The 16,049-nt window shown below is 52.9% G+C and overlaps 9 protein-coding genes across 9 annotated transcripts; 5 read left to right on the top strand and 4 right to left on the bottom strand.

Annotated features, from left to right (window-relative positions):
• Nucleotides 1-119: 119 nt before the first annotated feature.
• HPODL_04378 (uncharacterized protein) lies at nucleotides 120-2,090 on the top strand (the record flags this gene model as incomplete). Its single annotated transcript, XM_014079175.1, has 1 exon — nucleotides 120-2,090. One exon carries the CDS (start codon nucleotides 120-122, stop codon nucleotides 2,088-2,090), a length of 1,971 nt encoding a protein of 656 aa, XP_013934650.1.
• Nucleotides 2,091-2,109: 19 nt separating this feature from the next.
• On the bottom strand, nucleotides 2,110-3,234 carry HPODL_04377 (Chorismate synthase; the record flags this gene model as incomplete). The annotated part of the gene is made up of 1 exon (XM_014079174.1): nucleotides 2,110-3,234. One exon carries the CDS (start codon nucleotides 3,232-3,234, stop codon nucleotides 2,110-2,112), a length of 1,125 nt encoding a protein of 374 aa, XP_013934649.1.
• Nucleotides 3,235-3,355: 121 nt separating this feature from the next.
• Nucleotides 3,356-5,496, bottom strand: HPODL_04376 (Protein SRC1; the record flags this gene model as incomplete). Its single annotated transcript, XM_014079173.1, has 2 exons — nucleotides 3,356-5,442; nucleotides 5,475-5,496. 2 exons carry the CDS (start codon nucleotides 5,494-5,496, stop codon nucleotides 3,356-3,358), a joined length of 2,109 nt encoding a protein of 702 aa, XP_013934648.1.
• A 498-nt stretch (nucleotides 5,497-5,994) lies between these two features.
• On the top strand, nucleotides 5,995-7,710 carry HPODL_04375 (Pyruvate decarboxylase; the record flags this gene model as incomplete). The annotated part of the gene is made up of 1 exon (XM_014079172.1): nucleotides 5,995-7,710. The coding sequence occupies one exon, from the start codon at nucleotides 5,995-5,997 to the stop codon at nucleotides 7,708-7,710; it is 1,716 nt and encodes a 571-aa protein (XP_013934647.1).
• A 33-nt stretch (nucleotides 7,711-7,743) lies between these two features.
• On the bottom strand, nucleotides 7,744-10,635 carry HPODL_04374 (C-1-tetrahydrofolate synthase, mitochondrial; the record flags this gene model as incomplete). The annotated part of the gene is made up of 1 exon (XM_014079171.1): nucleotides 7,744-10,635. The coding sequence occupies one exon, from the start codon at nucleotides 10,633-10,635 to the stop codon at nucleotides 7,744-7,746; it is 2,892 nt and encodes a 963-aa protein (XP_013934646.1).
• Nucleotides 10,636-10,984: 349 nt separating this feature from the next.
• On the bottom strand, nucleotides 10,985-12,067 carry HPODL_04373 (54S ribosomal protein RML2, mitochondrial; the record flags this gene model as incomplete). The annotated part of the gene is made up of 1 exon (XM_014079170.1): nucleotides 10,985-12,067. One exon carries the CDS (start codon nucleotides 12,065-12,067, stop codon nucleotides 10,985-10,987), a length of 1,083 nt encoding a protein of 360 aa, XP_013934645.1.
• Nucleotides 12,068-12,203: 136 nt separating this feature from the next.
• On the top strand, nucleotides 12,204-12,821 carry HPODL_04372 (ATP synthase subunit 5, mitochondrial; the record flags this gene model as incomplete). The annotated part of the gene is made up of 1 exon (XM_014079169.1): nucleotides 12,204-12,821. The coding sequence occupies one exon, from the start codon at nucleotides 12,204-12,206 to the stop codon at nucleotides 12,819-12,821; it is 618 nt and encodes a 205-aa protein (XP_013934644.1).
• Nucleotides 12,822-12,992: 171 nt separating this feature from the next.
• On the top strand, nucleotides 12,993-15,191 carry HPODL_04371 (uncharacterized protein; the record flags this gene model as incomplete). The annotated part of the gene is made up of 1 exon (XM_014079168.1): nucleotides 12,993-15,191. The coding sequence occupies one exon, from the start codon at nucleotides 12,993-12,995 to the stop codon at nucleotides 15,189-15,191; it is 2,199 nt and encodes a 732-aa protein (XP_013934643.1).
• A 221-nt stretch (nucleotides 15,192-15,412) lies between these two features.
• Nucleotides 15,413-15,910, top strand: HPODL_04370 (60S ribosomal protein L12-A; the record flags this gene model as incomplete). Its single annotated transcript, XM_014079167.1, has 1 exon — nucleotides 15,413-15,910. One exon carries the CDS (start codon nucleotides 15,413-15,415, stop codon nucleotides 15,908-15,910), a length of 498 nt encoding a protein of 165 aa, XP_013934642.1.
• Nucleotides 15,911-16,049: the final 139 nt, after the last annotated feature.

Below are 16,049 nucleotides of genomic sequence, written 5' to 3'. Positions count from 1 at the left end.
TGGAGGCGACTTTATAGTTCATGCAATAATGAAATGTTGTACATAAATAATCCATTTTAGGTAAAAGATAAATAATTTATTTTTCCATTAAATCCAGTCTGCCAACTTTCTCCATGAACATGCTTGTTCTTCTTGTGCTGGCGATGCTAGCCAGCGCAGACACCATCTATAACTATCATAACCGAACAGCCTATATACAGCATAATGACTCGCTGATTTTGCTTCCCTTTAATTCCAAGTTCAAAACTGGCCAGACAGTGACGGACCTTTGGAAACTCCCCGCTGACAATTGCAAAGTGATATCGGTCTCCAACAATCTATACGCTTTCTACAATACCAACACCTCCGATTCGTCTGTTCTAACGGTATCCCAGTTCAACAAGACAACTGAAGAATGGAAAGACCTGGACTTCGAGTCGCCACTAGAGTACCTTTCGGGCAGCGCCTATATGGCGACGCCTGACTCTCCAAGCTCGGTTTATGTGTATGGAGGCTATAACTCATCATCCGGCTCAATTTCCGGACGACTAGTGCAAATAGACCTCAACTCCCTGGAAATAGCAGACACTCAGTCTTCACTGCAACCGACCAGTTTCTACGACTCCTCGTCGCTTCTGATCAACCACAACACTCTTGTTCTGGTCGGAGGAAAAACAGGAAGCGGCTGGGTAAGCTTGAAACAGCTGGCGGTGTGGCAGTACGAGTCTTGGGGCTTCAAAAGCGTATCGGTGGATAAATCAGACACCATTAACTCCAGGGCCGGGGCGCTGTTACTGCCTGTATTTTCGAGCAATATGATCACCCAGGAGTATCTCAGCAGCAACTACAGCGACTTCTCGGTCGATTCTGTGCTGATGGTGGGAGGGGGTCTCTCTTCTGGATCGTACAGCTCGCCAAATTTTGCTAGGTTGAACGTGGGGTCTTCTTGGTCATGGACCTCGCTGGACACCACAGTGAGTCTCGCGAACTCAAAAACCAACAATGCCAACAACAGCCAACTGAGCGTGAACAACATAGTCGGCGCCGCTGTGATCTACGACACGCTAGTCGTGGTAAATGGAGACAGTGCCAATTACAGCCTGACGCTGTATAACACAACGAGTTTCGAGGTGCTCGAGTCGGTCGATTATTCAAGTCTGGCGAAAAAGACATCGGGCAAGTCCAACAAGAGCCTGGTGATCGCGCTGTCCGTGCTGATCCCTGCCCTCGCAGCAACAATCGTCGCCCTGGTGGCAGTCTGGCTCTACAAAAAATACAAGTCACGTGAGGCAGAAAAGCAGAAGGAAAAAGACCTGAAGGATATCATGGAATTTTACCAGGCTGGAAACTCCTCGTCAACAACGTTTGCCTCGCATGGAGCGGAGAAGGAGAACACGTACTTTGGGAACCACGTCAAGGTCAATAATTACGACGACGGCGATAATCTTTCCATCAGCTCATGGAAACGCAAAAGATGGCAGCTGGAGTCTGAAATGATCAACCACGACCAGGACACAGACCCTGAGCCAGAGCCAACACCCGAGCCAGCAGAAAGAAGCCCCGTGTCGCCCCTCAAACGGTCGCTGTCCACATTTTCGAACTCCCTGGGCCGCTCGCTCAGACGCAGCTTTTCGTACCAGTCCAGTATCCGTACTTTCTTCACAGCAGAGACCACGCTAGACGATTCCGGCCACAGTCCGAAGCTCACCAACATTCCTGTTTTGCGGCCCACAGAGGCATCCAACTCAACGCTCCATCTGATTCCCGAAGACTCCTCTCTCAACTCTTTCAAACTAAAGGCCGTAGCAGACTCGCACTCAATGACCTCAAACTCGACCATCTGCGAACATAGCGAGAGCTCGGGCTCTCCGCCGGCGTCGCCGCCGCCAGCAGCGCGCACAACGTCGCTGGTATTTCACAACAGAGCGCCCATCATGGCGATGCCCGGCCGGTCTAAGGATTCCCTGCCCCCTCCGGAGTCGGACCTGGAGAACTTGGACGTGCAAATTCTGGTGAGCTCCAAACGACGTTCCAAACTCAGAGTCACCAACCCGGACCCAGACGGGCCGCGGAAACGCACAGCCAGCAACGAACACGACGAAGAACAGTAAATAAATTAACGCTTATTTTTTAGTACACAGAACCAAACGTAGACTCGCGCGATTTCTGGATCAGATACGAGTCCGCAAGAACTAGAGCAGCCATGGCCTCGACAATCGGAATGGCACGAGGAACAACGTTAGGATCGTGTCTTCCGCGAGACTTGAGCACTCCATCGTCTCCCTCGTAGCTGGCGGTCTGTTGTTCCTGTGAAATGGTAGCTGGAGGCTTGAAAGCAACGCTGAAGTAGATGTTTTCTCCGTTGGAGATGCCGCCCTGGATTCCTCCCGAGTTGTTCGTGGCAGTGCCAAGCTTGCCACCCTTCTTCACAAACGGATCGTTGTGCTCAGACCCTCTCATCTTGGTTCCCTCAAAACCAGAGCCGATTTCAAAACCCTTGGTGGCAGGAATCGAAAGCATCGCATGAGCAAGCATGGCCTCCAGCTTGTCGAAAGCCGGCTCTCCAAGGCCAATAGGCACATTTCGTATAACACAGGTCACAATGCCGCCCACGGAATCGTTGCGCTCCTTGCAGTCCACGACAAGACGGGTCATTTCGTCGGCTTTTTCAAGAATAGGACAACGGATAGGACCAGACTGGTCGACCCTTTCTCTGGTGATAGTCGACAAAAGCTCCATAAACTCGGGGTTCTGCACAGAACGGTCGATCTGGCACTCTCCAACACCAGAAACAAACGCCACGATCTCAACGTCGTTCACCTGTTTGAGGAACTTTTCGGCAATAGCTCCTGCTGCAACACGGCCAATAGTCTCTCTGGCCGACGATCTGCCTCCTCCAGACGAGGCCTTCACTCCGTACTTGGAAAGGTACGTGAAATCGGCATGCGAAGGTCTGGGAAAGACATCCATCTCTGTGTAGTCCTTTGGTCTTTGGTCCTCGTTCTTGACAACCATGGCAATGGGAGTTCCAAGAGTTTTGCCGAATTCAGTTCCAGACTGGATCTCAACTCTGTCCTTCTCGTTTCTGGGCGTGGTCAGCTTGGACTGGCCCGGCCGTCTTCTAGACAACTGAGGCTGGATGTCGTCCTCAGTGAGGCTCATGTTGGGCGGCACGCCGTCCACGATACACCCCACAGAACGGCAGTGCGACTCTCCGTAGGTGGTCACTTTGAATATTGTTCCGAATGAAGACATGATGGTTAAAATCGAAACACTTGAATCTTTTTCAGATCTTGGTACACCAGAAAAAATTTCGACCAGAACCAAAATTGACTAATATTTGTTTCAAAAATATGCATCCTTGCACCAGCCAGTTTCAGATGGTGGCTATCCATTCCCAAACCTTGAACATCTCGCCTCGCACCTCTGTCATGTAGGTTTTCACATTGGAGTTGGTCTCCACATGTTTGCTGACCTCGTTCCAGACCTTGGCTTTCTGTTTTGTGCTCAGGGATGCGTCTATTAGATAGTAATCACGAAGCTGGATCTTGCCAATGTAAGGCTGGGGCGACTGGCCTAATCGATACAGCTCGGCCTGTTTGCGTAGCTTTTCAATGGTTTTCGTTGTGAGGTCGTTTACCAGAATCCGTTTGTTCCTGTATTGGGTGAACTTGACACTGATGTATTTTATCAAGGAAGCAAAAAGCACCAGGGCAAGCAAATGCCATTTAAGACGGACAAACACGTCCATGAACATCCTAATGAGTCTGCATTTGATTGACAGTTTTGACAGCGAATTAGACCGAATGAAGTTTTCTCCAATAACGAGTTCCGGACGCTGTTTGAGCACAGCAAATGTCTTTTCCCACAAATAGTCGAAATCGTCGTCTTTCAAATCAAAAGTCTCGATGATGTAGTTTTGCAAATGCGGTATTGTCATCCCAACCTCGTGGTCTTCGCCTCTACCGCACTTGTACTCGGCGTTTCGCCGATTTAGCAGGTCGGTGGCCACTTTTACCATCTTGTCGATTTTTTTCACTTTCACGGAGTCCAGAACGCAGGTCTGATATGTTGGGATCACCCCAAATAACGACTTTAACGGTTTGTGAATGGTGTAATCGGGATCGCAGTATAATCTCGAATATGGGAAGCATTGTCCGTGCTCGGGACATGGAACGCAGGACAGAGTGAATATGCTCTCAATTTTGTCCAAGTAATGAGAAATTATCGGATGAGCTCTTCTGTCGTACTCAAACAGCGGACTGTATACTTCAGAGCCACAAAACCCAACTCTTATCCGTTGTTCACGGTATGACGTAAATGCGTACATCAGACTCAGAGTCAAAAGCCAAGCAGTCACCAGTCTGTAGACAAGATTAGACGGCGGAGGTGCCCCGATCGACTTCAAAGCCTGTTTCGATTTCTCCTCTATCTGTTCTTGGGTGACATCTATCTCATGTTGCAACTGGGTCAGCATCTCCTCGTCATTAGTGCTATCTGGCGATTCTGGCTTTGACGACTTCTTTTCCTCTGATCCATCCAAGGCTATGGGCTTTGTGGGGCCGGAGAGTTTTTCGAGCTGCGCAGCAAAATCGGAAACATCAAGCGGAGGAATTGGTTTTCGCGGGCTGTTGAATACCATCGGCGTCGAAGAGAGTAGAGTAGGTACCACAAATGATTGGTCGTGGTGCGTATCTGCAGGAGGTGGTGTTCGAGACACTTCCTTCTTGGGGTGGATAATCACAGTACTTTCTTCCTGATTGTCTTCCTTAGACGGCATCCCGTGCTCGTCTTTGAAGCTTGACTTCTGGTCTATCTTCGGACTTGATTCCGCCTTGACATCGGTCTCTTTCTTCGGAGACACGGTCTCTTTTTTCGCAGACACGGTCTCTTTCTTCGGAGACACAATGGTTGAGTTATTAGGCGTGGTAGGTGCCGAAGACGAGAACACGCGTTTGTGGTTTGTCTGCTTCTTTAAAATCTTCGAGTACTCTTTGTGCACCGTAGCGTCCGCGTCGTCGTTAGCGTCTTCCAGGCTACGTTTCTGCGGAACACTTTGTCCCACCAGGCTCTTGAGCTTTCCTTTGGCTGGAGGACTAGTTCTCGTCTGTGGCAAGTTCGAAACACGCTTGGGCTTGGGAATCTTGGCCAGCGGCTTGGTCACTTTTGGTGGGGGTATTTTCGAACTGGAAACATGAGAAGTGGTGGGTTTGTATTCCGGCTGGGAAAGCTCTGTATCCCCAGTTTTCCGCTCCTCCTCTGCCCCAGAGCTTATTTCAGTCTCATCCTCGCTTCCTTCGCTTTGCTGCGTCTTTTCTTCTGTTTTCCCGCTCTCAACAGTCCTTGTTTGGGCTTTAAGCAGCTCGATAAGATCTGCCTTACGAGCACTTCTGGGAATGGAGACGCCGCGTTTGTGCAGGATCTTTTTCAGATCGACCACACGCAGTGAATTGAGGTCAAATTCTGGCGTTAGAACGCGATGCCGCTACACTTACCCGTCTCGCTCGGTGCACTCATAAACAAGACAATAAAGTAAATAAAGAAATATTTTGGTTGTATTAGGTAAGCGGGCGGACTCCAGCGGCACAGCCCAGAAAATGTCGCGCACTTGTGTGTGTGTGTGTTTTTCTGACTCAAGAGGTTACGTAAGCCCGCAGAAAATGGTGTGACGGCAAAAAACGGTACGGACCCATACTATCCATCGGTCGTGGGAGGACCTGCGGGATAGGAGCAATAGTGACCGAAAACGCCTTGGGGCTAAAACAGTCTCCGATGCTAACACCGTCGCGCAAGTCCGCTTCTTCTGCACAGCATCTCGCTGTGCCCGCTCTCCGGTCCCGATCTGAGGTCATGCTCCTTCCCCTCACTTGCCCTACAGACAGCTGTCTTTTTTAAAATTCTGCCACCCGTGCGGCTTTCGTGCATATTGGGTGGCATGGTGTAATTTATTTGCTGCACAGGTTGATCCGAAAACCATATAAAAGGTGTAGCAACCACCCTTACAGCCATTGCAAAATGTCTGAATCTCAACTACCTTCTCAAATTCCCTTTGGCCGCTACGTGTTTGAGCGTATCAAGCAAGTCGGAGTGAACACCATTTTCGGTGTCCCTGGTGACTTCAACCTGTCTCTGCTGGACCACATCTACACTGTGGACGGCTTGAGATGGGCCGGTAACGCCAACGAGCTCAATGCAGGTTATTCTGCCGATGGTTACTCGCGCATCAACGGCATGTCCTGTCTCGTGACCACCTTTGGTGTCGGCGACTTATCGGCGGTCAATGCCGTTGCTGGTATGATGGCCGAGCACGTTGGATGTCTGCACATTGTCGGTACGCCTTCGCTCTCGAGTATCTCGAACAGACTGCTGTTGCACCACACGCTGGGTAACGGCCGGTTCGACATTTTCGAGGAGATGTCCAAGCACATCACCCAGAAGACCGCCAGCATCGACGATATCAGAACTGCACAGGCTGTTCTGGACGACCTGATCGAGACCGCCTACACCACCAAGAGACCGGTGTATTTGGGACTGCCTTCGAACTTTGTGGACCAGCTGGTCGACTCCGAGCGCCTTAAGACGCCATTGAAGCTGACGCTGCCTCCTAACGACAAGCTCGCCGAGGATGAGATTGTCGAGAGCATCTTCAACAAGATTATTGAGGCCAAGGACCCAATTCTGCTGGTGGACGCCTGCGCCTCGAGACACGACGTGCAGGACCTTGTGGCGCAATTCGCCGAGGCCACGAAATTCCCCGTCTACACAACGCCTATGGGCAAGTCGGCCTTTAGCGAGGACCATTCCAGATTTGGCGGTGTGTACATCGGAGTTCTGTCGAACCCGGACGTGAAGGAGGCCGTTGAGTCTTCCGACCTGATTCTCAGTGTCGGCGGCCTGCTGTCGGACTTCAACACGGGTTCGTTCTCGTACAACTACCACACCACCAATGTGATCGAGTTCCACTCCGACTTCTGTAAAGTCCGTGCCGCCACGTACGCAGACGTCAAGATGAAGTACGTGTTGGAGAGACTGTGCCGCAAGATCAAGGAGGCCAAGCTGGACTACGTTCCACAGCCGCTGCCGGAATCGGTCCAGGACTACAAGAAGGTGGTCAACATCAAGTCGGGCAAGCTGACTCAGGACTTCTTGTGGAAGAAACTCTCCTTCTTCCTGCGCTCCGGCGACGTTCTGGTCACCGAGACAGGCACGTCCTCGTTTGGTGTGACCCAGACTCATTTCCCAGGCAACATCACGGCTATTTCCCAGGTGCTGTGGGGCTCGATCGGTTACTCGCTTCCTTCTGCCACCGGCGCGCAATTCGCGCTCGAGGAGATCGATCCTAACCGCAGATGTATTCTGTTCATTGGTGACGGCTCTTTGCAGCTGACCGTCCAGTCCATCTCGGACATCTGCCGCTGGAACCTCAAGCCATATCTGTTTGTGCTCAACAACAACGGTTACACGATCGAGAAGCTGATTCACGGCCCTCAGGCACAGTACAACATGATCCAGAAATGGGATCATTTCAAGATCCTCGAGCTATTCCATGACAAAGTCGACTACGAGAACCACCGCGTGTCGACGATCGAGGAGCTGAACGCACTGTTTGCCGACGAGGCCTTTAACAAAAATGACAAGGTCAGACTGATCGAGATCATGCTCGACGAGATGGACGCACCGGAGAACCTGGTCAAGCAAGCCAAGATCTCGGAGCAGATCAATGCTGCTTAATGATTACAGATTTATAATGTTTATAGAGTTTACCTAAAACAGGCCCTCGATCTGGCCGTCCACAACCTCGACGTTCATGTAGCCCGCGTGCGTGGCGAGTCCCGGGATCGTCATAATCTCGGCCGCGAGAGCGTACAGGTAGCCTGCACCGGCACTCAGCCGCACCTCTCTGATCGGAACGGTGAACCCGTGCGGAACACCCTTAAGTTTCGGATCGTGCGACAGCGAGTACTGCGTCTTGGCGATACAGATCGGCAGCCGGCCAAATCCTTGCGCCTCGTACGTGGCAATCTGTTCTCTGGCTAGCGCCGACAGCTCGACGCCGTCGGCGCCGTACATCTTGCGCGCGATCGCGCTCAACTTGTCCTCCACAGACCCGTCCAGCTCGTACAAAAAGTTGCCCGCGTTCGGCTGTTTGGCAGCCTCCACCACGGCCTGCGCCAGCTCCACCGCGCCGGCTCCGCCCTGCGCCCAGTGGTTCGACGGCACGGCCGCCGTGGCGCCCGCCTTTATGGCCTCCTCCTGGATCGCAGCGATCTCCGCTGCCGTATCCGTGACAAACTGGTTGATGGCCACCACGACCGGCGCGCCGTAGCTCTTAGCGTTGGCGATCTGCTTGGCCAGGTTGGCACAGCCACGGCGCACAAGCTCCACGTTCTCCTGTGTGTACGCCTCGGGCAACGTCTGGCCAGGCTTCACGTCTGGGGCGCCGCCGTGCAGCTTGAGCGCGCGCGACGTGGCCACCAGCACCACGACGTTCGGCTTGAGCCCGGACGCGCGGCACTTAATGTTGAAGAACCGCTCGCCGCCCATCGTGAAGTCGAACCCGGCTTCCGTCACAACGAAACCCTTGGTGGCGGCGGCAGAACCGGCTGGAGCGCCCTTGTGCGACCCCACCAGCTTGAGCGCCAGGCGGTCAGCAATGACCGACGACGCGCCGATCGAGATGTTGGCAAACGGCCCCGCGTGCACAAACACAGGCGTGCCCTCCAGCGTCTGCATCAGGTTCGGCTTGACCGCGTCCTTGAGCAGCGCCGTGATGGCCCCCGCGCACCCCACATCCTCCGCCGTGACAGGCTCACCTGCCCGGCTCGAGCCCACCACCATGCGGCCCACGCGGTCTCTCAGGTCCTCCAGGTCCCGCGACAGTGCCAGAATAGCCATGATCTCCGAGGCAACCGTGATGTCAAAGCCCGTCTTGCGCGTAAAACCCTTTTCGGTCGGAGCCTGCCCCACGGTAACCTGTCTGAGGAACCGGTCGTTGACATCCACCACGCGCTTGATCTGGATCGATTCTGGGTCGAGATCGAGTCTCGCAAACCGCGTAGCGTCCGCCTCGCTCAGCTTGTCCGGATCGGTCTCAGTAATTCCCAGTTTTTGCAACCGTTTCAACATAGATGGAGTGAACTTTCTCTGGCCCTTCTTGACCGGAACAAGTCGCTTGTACAGTGCCTTGTCGCTCTGCGTGCTCTCGTGGAACATCCGCGTGTCGATGGCCGCCGCAAGAAGGTTGTTGGCGGCACCAATTGCGTGGATGTCGCCCGTCAGGTGCATGTTGAACTCGTCCATCGGGATCACCTGCGCATAGCCACCACCGGCAGCTCCGCCCTTGACACCAAATGTAGGGCCCATTGACGGCTGTCTCACGTTAGCCACCGCAGGAATGCCCAGGTGAGCGCCCAGAGCCTGCACCAGCCCCATCGTGGTGGTCGACTTGCCCTCGCCCAGCGGCGTGGGGGTGATGCCCGCCACCAGCACGTAGTTGCCATTGTCGCGGTCCTCCTTCAGTCGGTCGTACACCGACAGCGACACCTTGGCCTTGTAGTGGCCGAACTGCTCGAGCTCGGACTCCTTGATGCCCAGCTCCTCGGCGACTTCGGTGATGTGCTTTGGCTGCTGCGCCCGCGAAATATCGATATCGGACGGCACCGGGTCTAGACACTTAAGTGGGAGCGGCACACACTCGACAGGGCGCGACTCGCGCTCCATTTGGCGCTTGGCCGCCTGAACCACGTTGTCCACAAGCATGGCGACCGTCATGGGGCCGACTCCACCAGGGACAGGAGTCAAAAACGAGGCCTTGTCGACACACGAGTCGTAGTCGACGTCCCCCACAAGTTTGCGCCCACTCTTGGTGCCCGGGGCATCCACGTAGTTGATCCCGACGTCGATGACCACGGCGCCCGGCTTGAGCCAGTCGCCCTTGACGAACTTCGGCTTTCCGAGCGCGGCAACCACAATGTCGGCCTGGCGCACCAGCTCTGGGATGTTAGCCGTGCGGCTGTGGCACATTGTGACCGTGCAGTTGGCCTTTTTGAGCAGCGCAGCAACAGGCGTCCCCACGATGTCGGAGCGGCCAATCACGACGGCGTGCTTGTCGGCCAACTCGATGCCGGTCTGCTCCAGCAGCCTCATGCATCCGTTCGGCGTGCACGGCAAAAACAACGGCTCTCCGTCCTTCTTGGCCAGCTCCCCCACATTGTATCTGTCGAAACCGTCCACGTCTTTCTCTGTGGCCACGCTGTTGGTGACCTTGACCTCCGTGATGTGTTTTGGAAGCGGAAGCTGCACCAGCACTCCGTGCACCTTGGAATCCTCGTTCAATTCGCGGATCTTGTTCAGCAGAGTCACCTCTGCGGTGTCCTCTGGCATCTTGATGACGTTGCACTCGATGCCCGACTCTGTCGACGCCTTCAATTTCATTCTCACGTACGCCGAGGAGTCTGGTCTGTTGCCGACCTGGATGATTGTCAGCGACGGCTTGAAGTTCGGGTTGGCCTGTTGCACTTGCGAGATGGCTTTTCTTGCATCTGCACGGATCTCTGCGGCAAGCTTCGTGCCCGAGAGAACCTGGGCGGCCAGAGACCGAACAGAGACGCTGAAACGTCTGAGTTGCATAGATTTGAACGAGCTTGCTCTGAGCATGGTGTATCTAGAGCAGGGTCTACTATGCGGATGAGTCAAAAGAATTTATTAACTCAATTTTTCAAGTCAAAAAAAAAAAAAAATTGTGGATGCACCTGCAGGAGAAATTAAAAAATATAAATGGCCAAAACGGGGGCAGCAGGGTGTAATGGTGTACCGTGGAAGACTGTGGCTGGTAGGCCTCTAGCAAACTCTTATAAGCATCGAACTGCCTCAGCAAATTTCAGAATAGTTTTGGAGTGCCCGATCCAAATCCTCCCAATCTACCATCTTTAAATCTCACATTTAAATTAGCTTTAAACTTAATTTTTTCAGATCTCGCAACATTTACATTGTCGCACTATATACATCAAACCTTCTTTCCACGCGGCCGGTCCTTCACCTTGTTCTTGTTCACGTGCTTGCCTGTTCTGGTTTTGAATCCACCCTTGGCAAGAACACCCCACGGAGACATAGGCGGCTTGTTACTCTTCGACTTACCACGGCCTCCTCCGAGAGGGTGGTCCACCTTATTCATCGCCACTCCTCTCACGGTTGGTCTGATACCCTTGTTTCTATTTCTTCCGGCTTTACCCAGACTCTCGTTGTGGTGGGCCGCGTTCGACGTCACACCAAGCGTGGCACACGCTTCCAGATTCACGTACCGCTGTTCGCCGCTCTGCAATTGCACCACGGCGCGCTTTTTTTCTGGGTCCTTCGCCACCACGCGCGCGTAAGTGCCCGCAGCACGGCAGTACTTGGCCGGCCCGTTCTTGTGCTCGCCCACGTTGTACACAATGGTCCCCACGGGAATCAGAGATATAGGAAGACAGTTGCCCTTTCTGGATATCCGCACAGCGAGAATTGCAGGGTCGATCTTGCCGCCCATCTCCTGCATGATCCTCTCAGGGATTCCAGAACGGAACGACTCCACCTCGTCGCCTTCTCTGAGCCCCTCGCAAGCGATTATGTACGAGAGCTCGCCCGTCTCGTTGTGCTTGATCAGAGCGATGTGTGCCGTCCTGTTCGGGTCGTACTCGATTCTCACCACCGTCTGTGGCCCACCGACCTGTCTGGAGTAGTCTATCAGCCGGATCCGGCGCTTGTGGCCACCTCCGCGATGTCTCACAACGATTCGTCCAGTGTTGTTACGTCCGGATCTAGACACCCTTGTCACGGTCAGTGGCTTGTGAGGCTTGCCTTTCCACAGATACGGGTACACCGGCCGTCTCCACCACCTCAAACTCGGCGAAACAGGCTTCATGCGCTTGAGCTGGACTTTTTCCTTCGACAGCTCGAGCTGTCTTCTCGTCATGGTGTCCTGCTTCTCGAGCTCGGTCTGCTCGATGCTTCTCTGGCCGAGAAACACCTGGCTCGCCGGCCTGACCGCAAACTGCGGACGCAACCACGGCGCAACCACGGCTCTTCTCGAAACCTGGAATAGAAAAGACATGGATGGGTCTCGTATTTTTTTTCATCTCGATTATTTTGAACGCAAGGCGCATAACCGTCGCGCACAGGGGCGCTAATGCCCAACGAATGAAAAAATTCATTCCTCCAAAAACACTCTGTTAATCAGATTCCGAGTCATGTTTGCGTCCCGTCAATTCGTGAGAAGATTGGCATCTGCCGCCCCAATTAAGCCTCCGGTCCAGTTGTTTGGACTGGACGGCACCTACGCCACCGCATTGTTCTCCGCTTCTGCCAAGGACTCATCCATCGAGAAGACGTTCCAGTCCGTCCAGAAACTCTCCTCCACCATCAGCAAGGACGCCAAGGTCGCTCAAGTGCTGTCGAACCCGGCTCTGTCACTGAATTCTAGAAAGGAGGTTGTTTCAATCCTGTCCAAGGAGCTGAAATTGGAGCCTGTTGTGTCCAACCTGTTGACCGTGTTGGCCGAGAACAACAGACTGTCCTTATTCGACTCCATTGCCAAGCAATTTAGTGTTCTAAACGACGCTTACAACGGCGTGGTTGAGGCCACCGTTGTTTCCGCAAAGCCATTGGACAGCAAGATTCTTAACAGGCTGACCAAGTCCATCACCAACTCCAAGTACGTTGGTCCAGGCAAAACTCTGAAGATCAAGAACGAAGTTGACCCAGAGATTTTGGGCGGTTTGATTGTTGAGGTGGCCGACAAGTCGGTCGACCTGTCGCTCGCCTCCAAGGTCAACAAGCTCAACAAGGTTTTATCGGAAACTATTTGAGGATATAGCAATGAGATTCTAGATGTACTGTACTGGTAGCTGTAGTTGGTGTGGGTATGTGTGGGGGGTTGCTATGGTAACGATGTTCTAAACCCACTACCTTCTCTGCTCCCCCCCCACCCAGCAGACTTTGAATAAATTCGTCTCCATCGGTCCTGTACTTTTTTTTTTATGGACGTTGAACAACAACTCAGCCGTCTGAATATCCGCGATTATGAGGACATAACCAGCGAGTTTTTTGCCATAACCTCCGCCATCGAGTACGGCTCCATCGTCAAGTCGCAACAATTCAAGCTTCTGGAAGGCACCCACGCTTTGGAGGTGTTAAACCCCAAGCTAGATACTGCGCTGCTGAAGCCTGAAATTTCACATCCAGCCGTCGAGACGCTCGATCAGGCTGCGTGGGTGATGGTGCGCTTGCTCGGTAGTGTGTGTGCGTGGCTTGACAACAACTCGCTGAGCGTAAGCGTGTTAAGTTGTTATTTTGTCGAACAGCTTATTCAGCGAAAACCCGTCACTGGCGAGCTTGTGGAGCGGTGCGTGGCACCATTCGTGAAGGGGGTGATCAGTTTTGTGAGCAGCGTGCTCAAACTCGGCGTTGCAGGCGTTATTTACGAGGAGGAAGACCTCAATACACAGACGATGGATCTTGATTTTTCCGTGTACGACGGCGAACAAACGGTGCTGGAACTGCAGAAAGCCGTTAAGTGGGTGCGCAGCCAGCCAGAGTCGACATCGCAGCAGCTTTGCGTGGATCTGCTTCTTCTGATCGAGCACAGCCTGCACATTTGCGAAATTACACAGATCTGCGTCGAGCTGTACGAAAACCGTCCGCAATCGCTGTCTTTCGCCGACAGCGCGCTTGAAATCCTGGCGCGGCTGGCAGAGCCCGAGACCGTCGCATTTGCCGGCACGTTGCCCACGGTGGCCTGTTTCTCCGCAAACGTACAAAAAACGCTCAATAACCGGTCGCCGCCCAAACCATTGGCCCATTCCAGTTTCCCCAGCTCGCTCGAAAACTTCACGAAACTATTTACGGACTTCCAGTTCATGCTGAACGTGCTTTCCGTGCGCGACTCTGTGGAGCTGTACGAGTTTCTGAACATATTTATGACGCGACGCCAGTTCACGACCGATCCGGACGAGATACTAGGAAACCACGTTGTTGTGCGTGCGCTGATGCAGCTTTTCCTCATCAGAGACGACCGCTCGATCTTGGGGTCGCGCCGCTGGAACATCTCGACGCTTTTGATGGACGTTTTCTCGAAAATCTCGTTCCAAAATTCCAAGCTCCAAAGCAGCACCGACGAGGAGCTCCGCGGGGGCCTGGAAAAATTAATCATCCAGATAGAGCCTGCGTTTTACAACTTTCTCACGTCAATCTCGCAAAATCCGTCTCGCCAGCGCCAGTTTGTCAATAAGGAGCTAATTATATGGGACTCGATCCAGGTGGAAGCGGAGAATTTTGAGCTCGAGAGCCACGCCAAACTTCAGGACACGTTTGCCAACTCTGAGCTGCCGGTCATGCCAGTCTCGTCCTTTGTTTACTACTTAAAGCTCACCAAGATGGCGGAACTGCTGTTCAAGTCCATAGAGCTGTGTCTGTTTAAGGACTGTCGCGAACTACATCTTGGCTATTGGCTGCTTGCAAACCAGCTCGACTACTTGGTGCAGCACTTAAAACGGCTACTGGACATCAATCAGCTGCGACAGGCACAGCTGACGGCGTTATCCAAGAAAATCAAGAAGGCTAAGGGCGATAAGAAGGCCAAGCTGCGGGAAGAATACGAAACAAAAAAGCAGTCTCTGCCCCAGCTACTAAAAATGGAGCTCTATTTTAATATGCAGCTGACAAAGTACCAGATCCATAAGAGTCTCGCCGAAAACCGCGCCACAGTGCTGCGGATGCTTGGGAAAAATGGCCTTATGGATCTCCCGAAGCTCTGCAAGGCTTCAGAGGAGACCTTGTACAATCTGCAGTTCAAATCCTTCCAGTCAATAGGAGTTCCCCAATTGCCCTCATTCAGAGACTACAAGGAGATGATGAAACAACAGAAATGGCTCGCAAGCCAGCTGTCCGCTGAGGCCAACGCCAGTTACCAGAAAGGCGTCCTGAAACAGAAATCGGACGAAATAAATGCTAACATCCGCCGTCTGGAGGCGTTGGTAGCAGAAATGCAGTTCCCTGAATTTATCACTGAGCGGCTTATACAGGAAACCAAACTGCTGAAAAAAGCCAACGTGGCAACTCTGCTGACGTTCAGCCAGGCGCTCAAGGTGGCAGACCTGCCAAGATCGCACGTCGCGGTGGAGTTCGAAAAATACGACCACCACCTGTACTATCCGAATATAAAAGTGGCAGCGAAATAAATAGAAACCAGCACTAAACAACCAGTCGGACGGTGGCTTCGGCATCCGCTAAGGAAGAAGGGATTCTCACCGACATGGAGCACAGTAGGAGTAAAACGAGAGCCAAGGGGGGCCACCACTGCCAACCCTCACTCAAAGTCACGTGATCCCACCAGGGCTACGTTTCCTCCGTTGCAGTTTTTGAAAAATTCAGGCAAAAAAATTTACCACACCTTTTAACCATGCCTCCAAAGTTCGACCCTAATGAAGTGAAGTACATCTACCTGAGAGCCGTCGGTGGTGAAGTGGGAGCCTCTTCCGCTCTTGCCCCAAAGATCGGTCCTCTTGGTCTGTCCCCAAAGAAGGTTGGTGAAGACATTGCCAAGGCCACGACCAAGTTCAAGGGTATCAAGGTGACCGTCCAGTTGAAGATCCAGAACAGACAGGCCCAGGCCTCCGTTGTTCCATCTGCCTCCTCGCTGGTCATCACCGCTTTGAAGGAGCCACCTAGAGACAGAAAGAAGGACAAGAACGTCAAGCACTCCGGAAACATTCAGCTCGAGGAGATCTGGGAGATTGCTAGAACCATGAGAGAAAAGTCTTTCGGTAAGACTCTTGCTTCCGTTGCCAAGGAGGTCCTTGGTACTGCCCAGTCTGTGGGATGCAGAGTTGCCGGTAAGAACCCTCACGACATCATTGAGGCCATCGACGCTGGCGAGATTGATGTCCCAGAAAACTGATCAGATATGTACACGGCGGAATATATCATAATACAGAAAGAAGAGTTCATCTATCCAGTTTGCCAACACTCTGGTGCCAAGTGTCTGCCATATTTGGTTCCTATTTTGGTGCAAACAAGATCAATCTGTTTCCTACTCA

This window comes from Ogataea parapolymorpha, chromosome V (genome assembly GCF_000187245.1).
Source record: "Ogataea parapolymorpha DL-1 chromosome V, whole genome shotgun sequence".
NCBI lineage: Eukaryota > Fungi > Ascomycota > Pichiomycetes > Pichiales > Pichiaceae > Ogataea > Ogataea parapolymorpha.
Note: the sequence above shows the minus strand (reverse complement) of the source record. Positions and strands in the feature narration are given on the sequence as shown.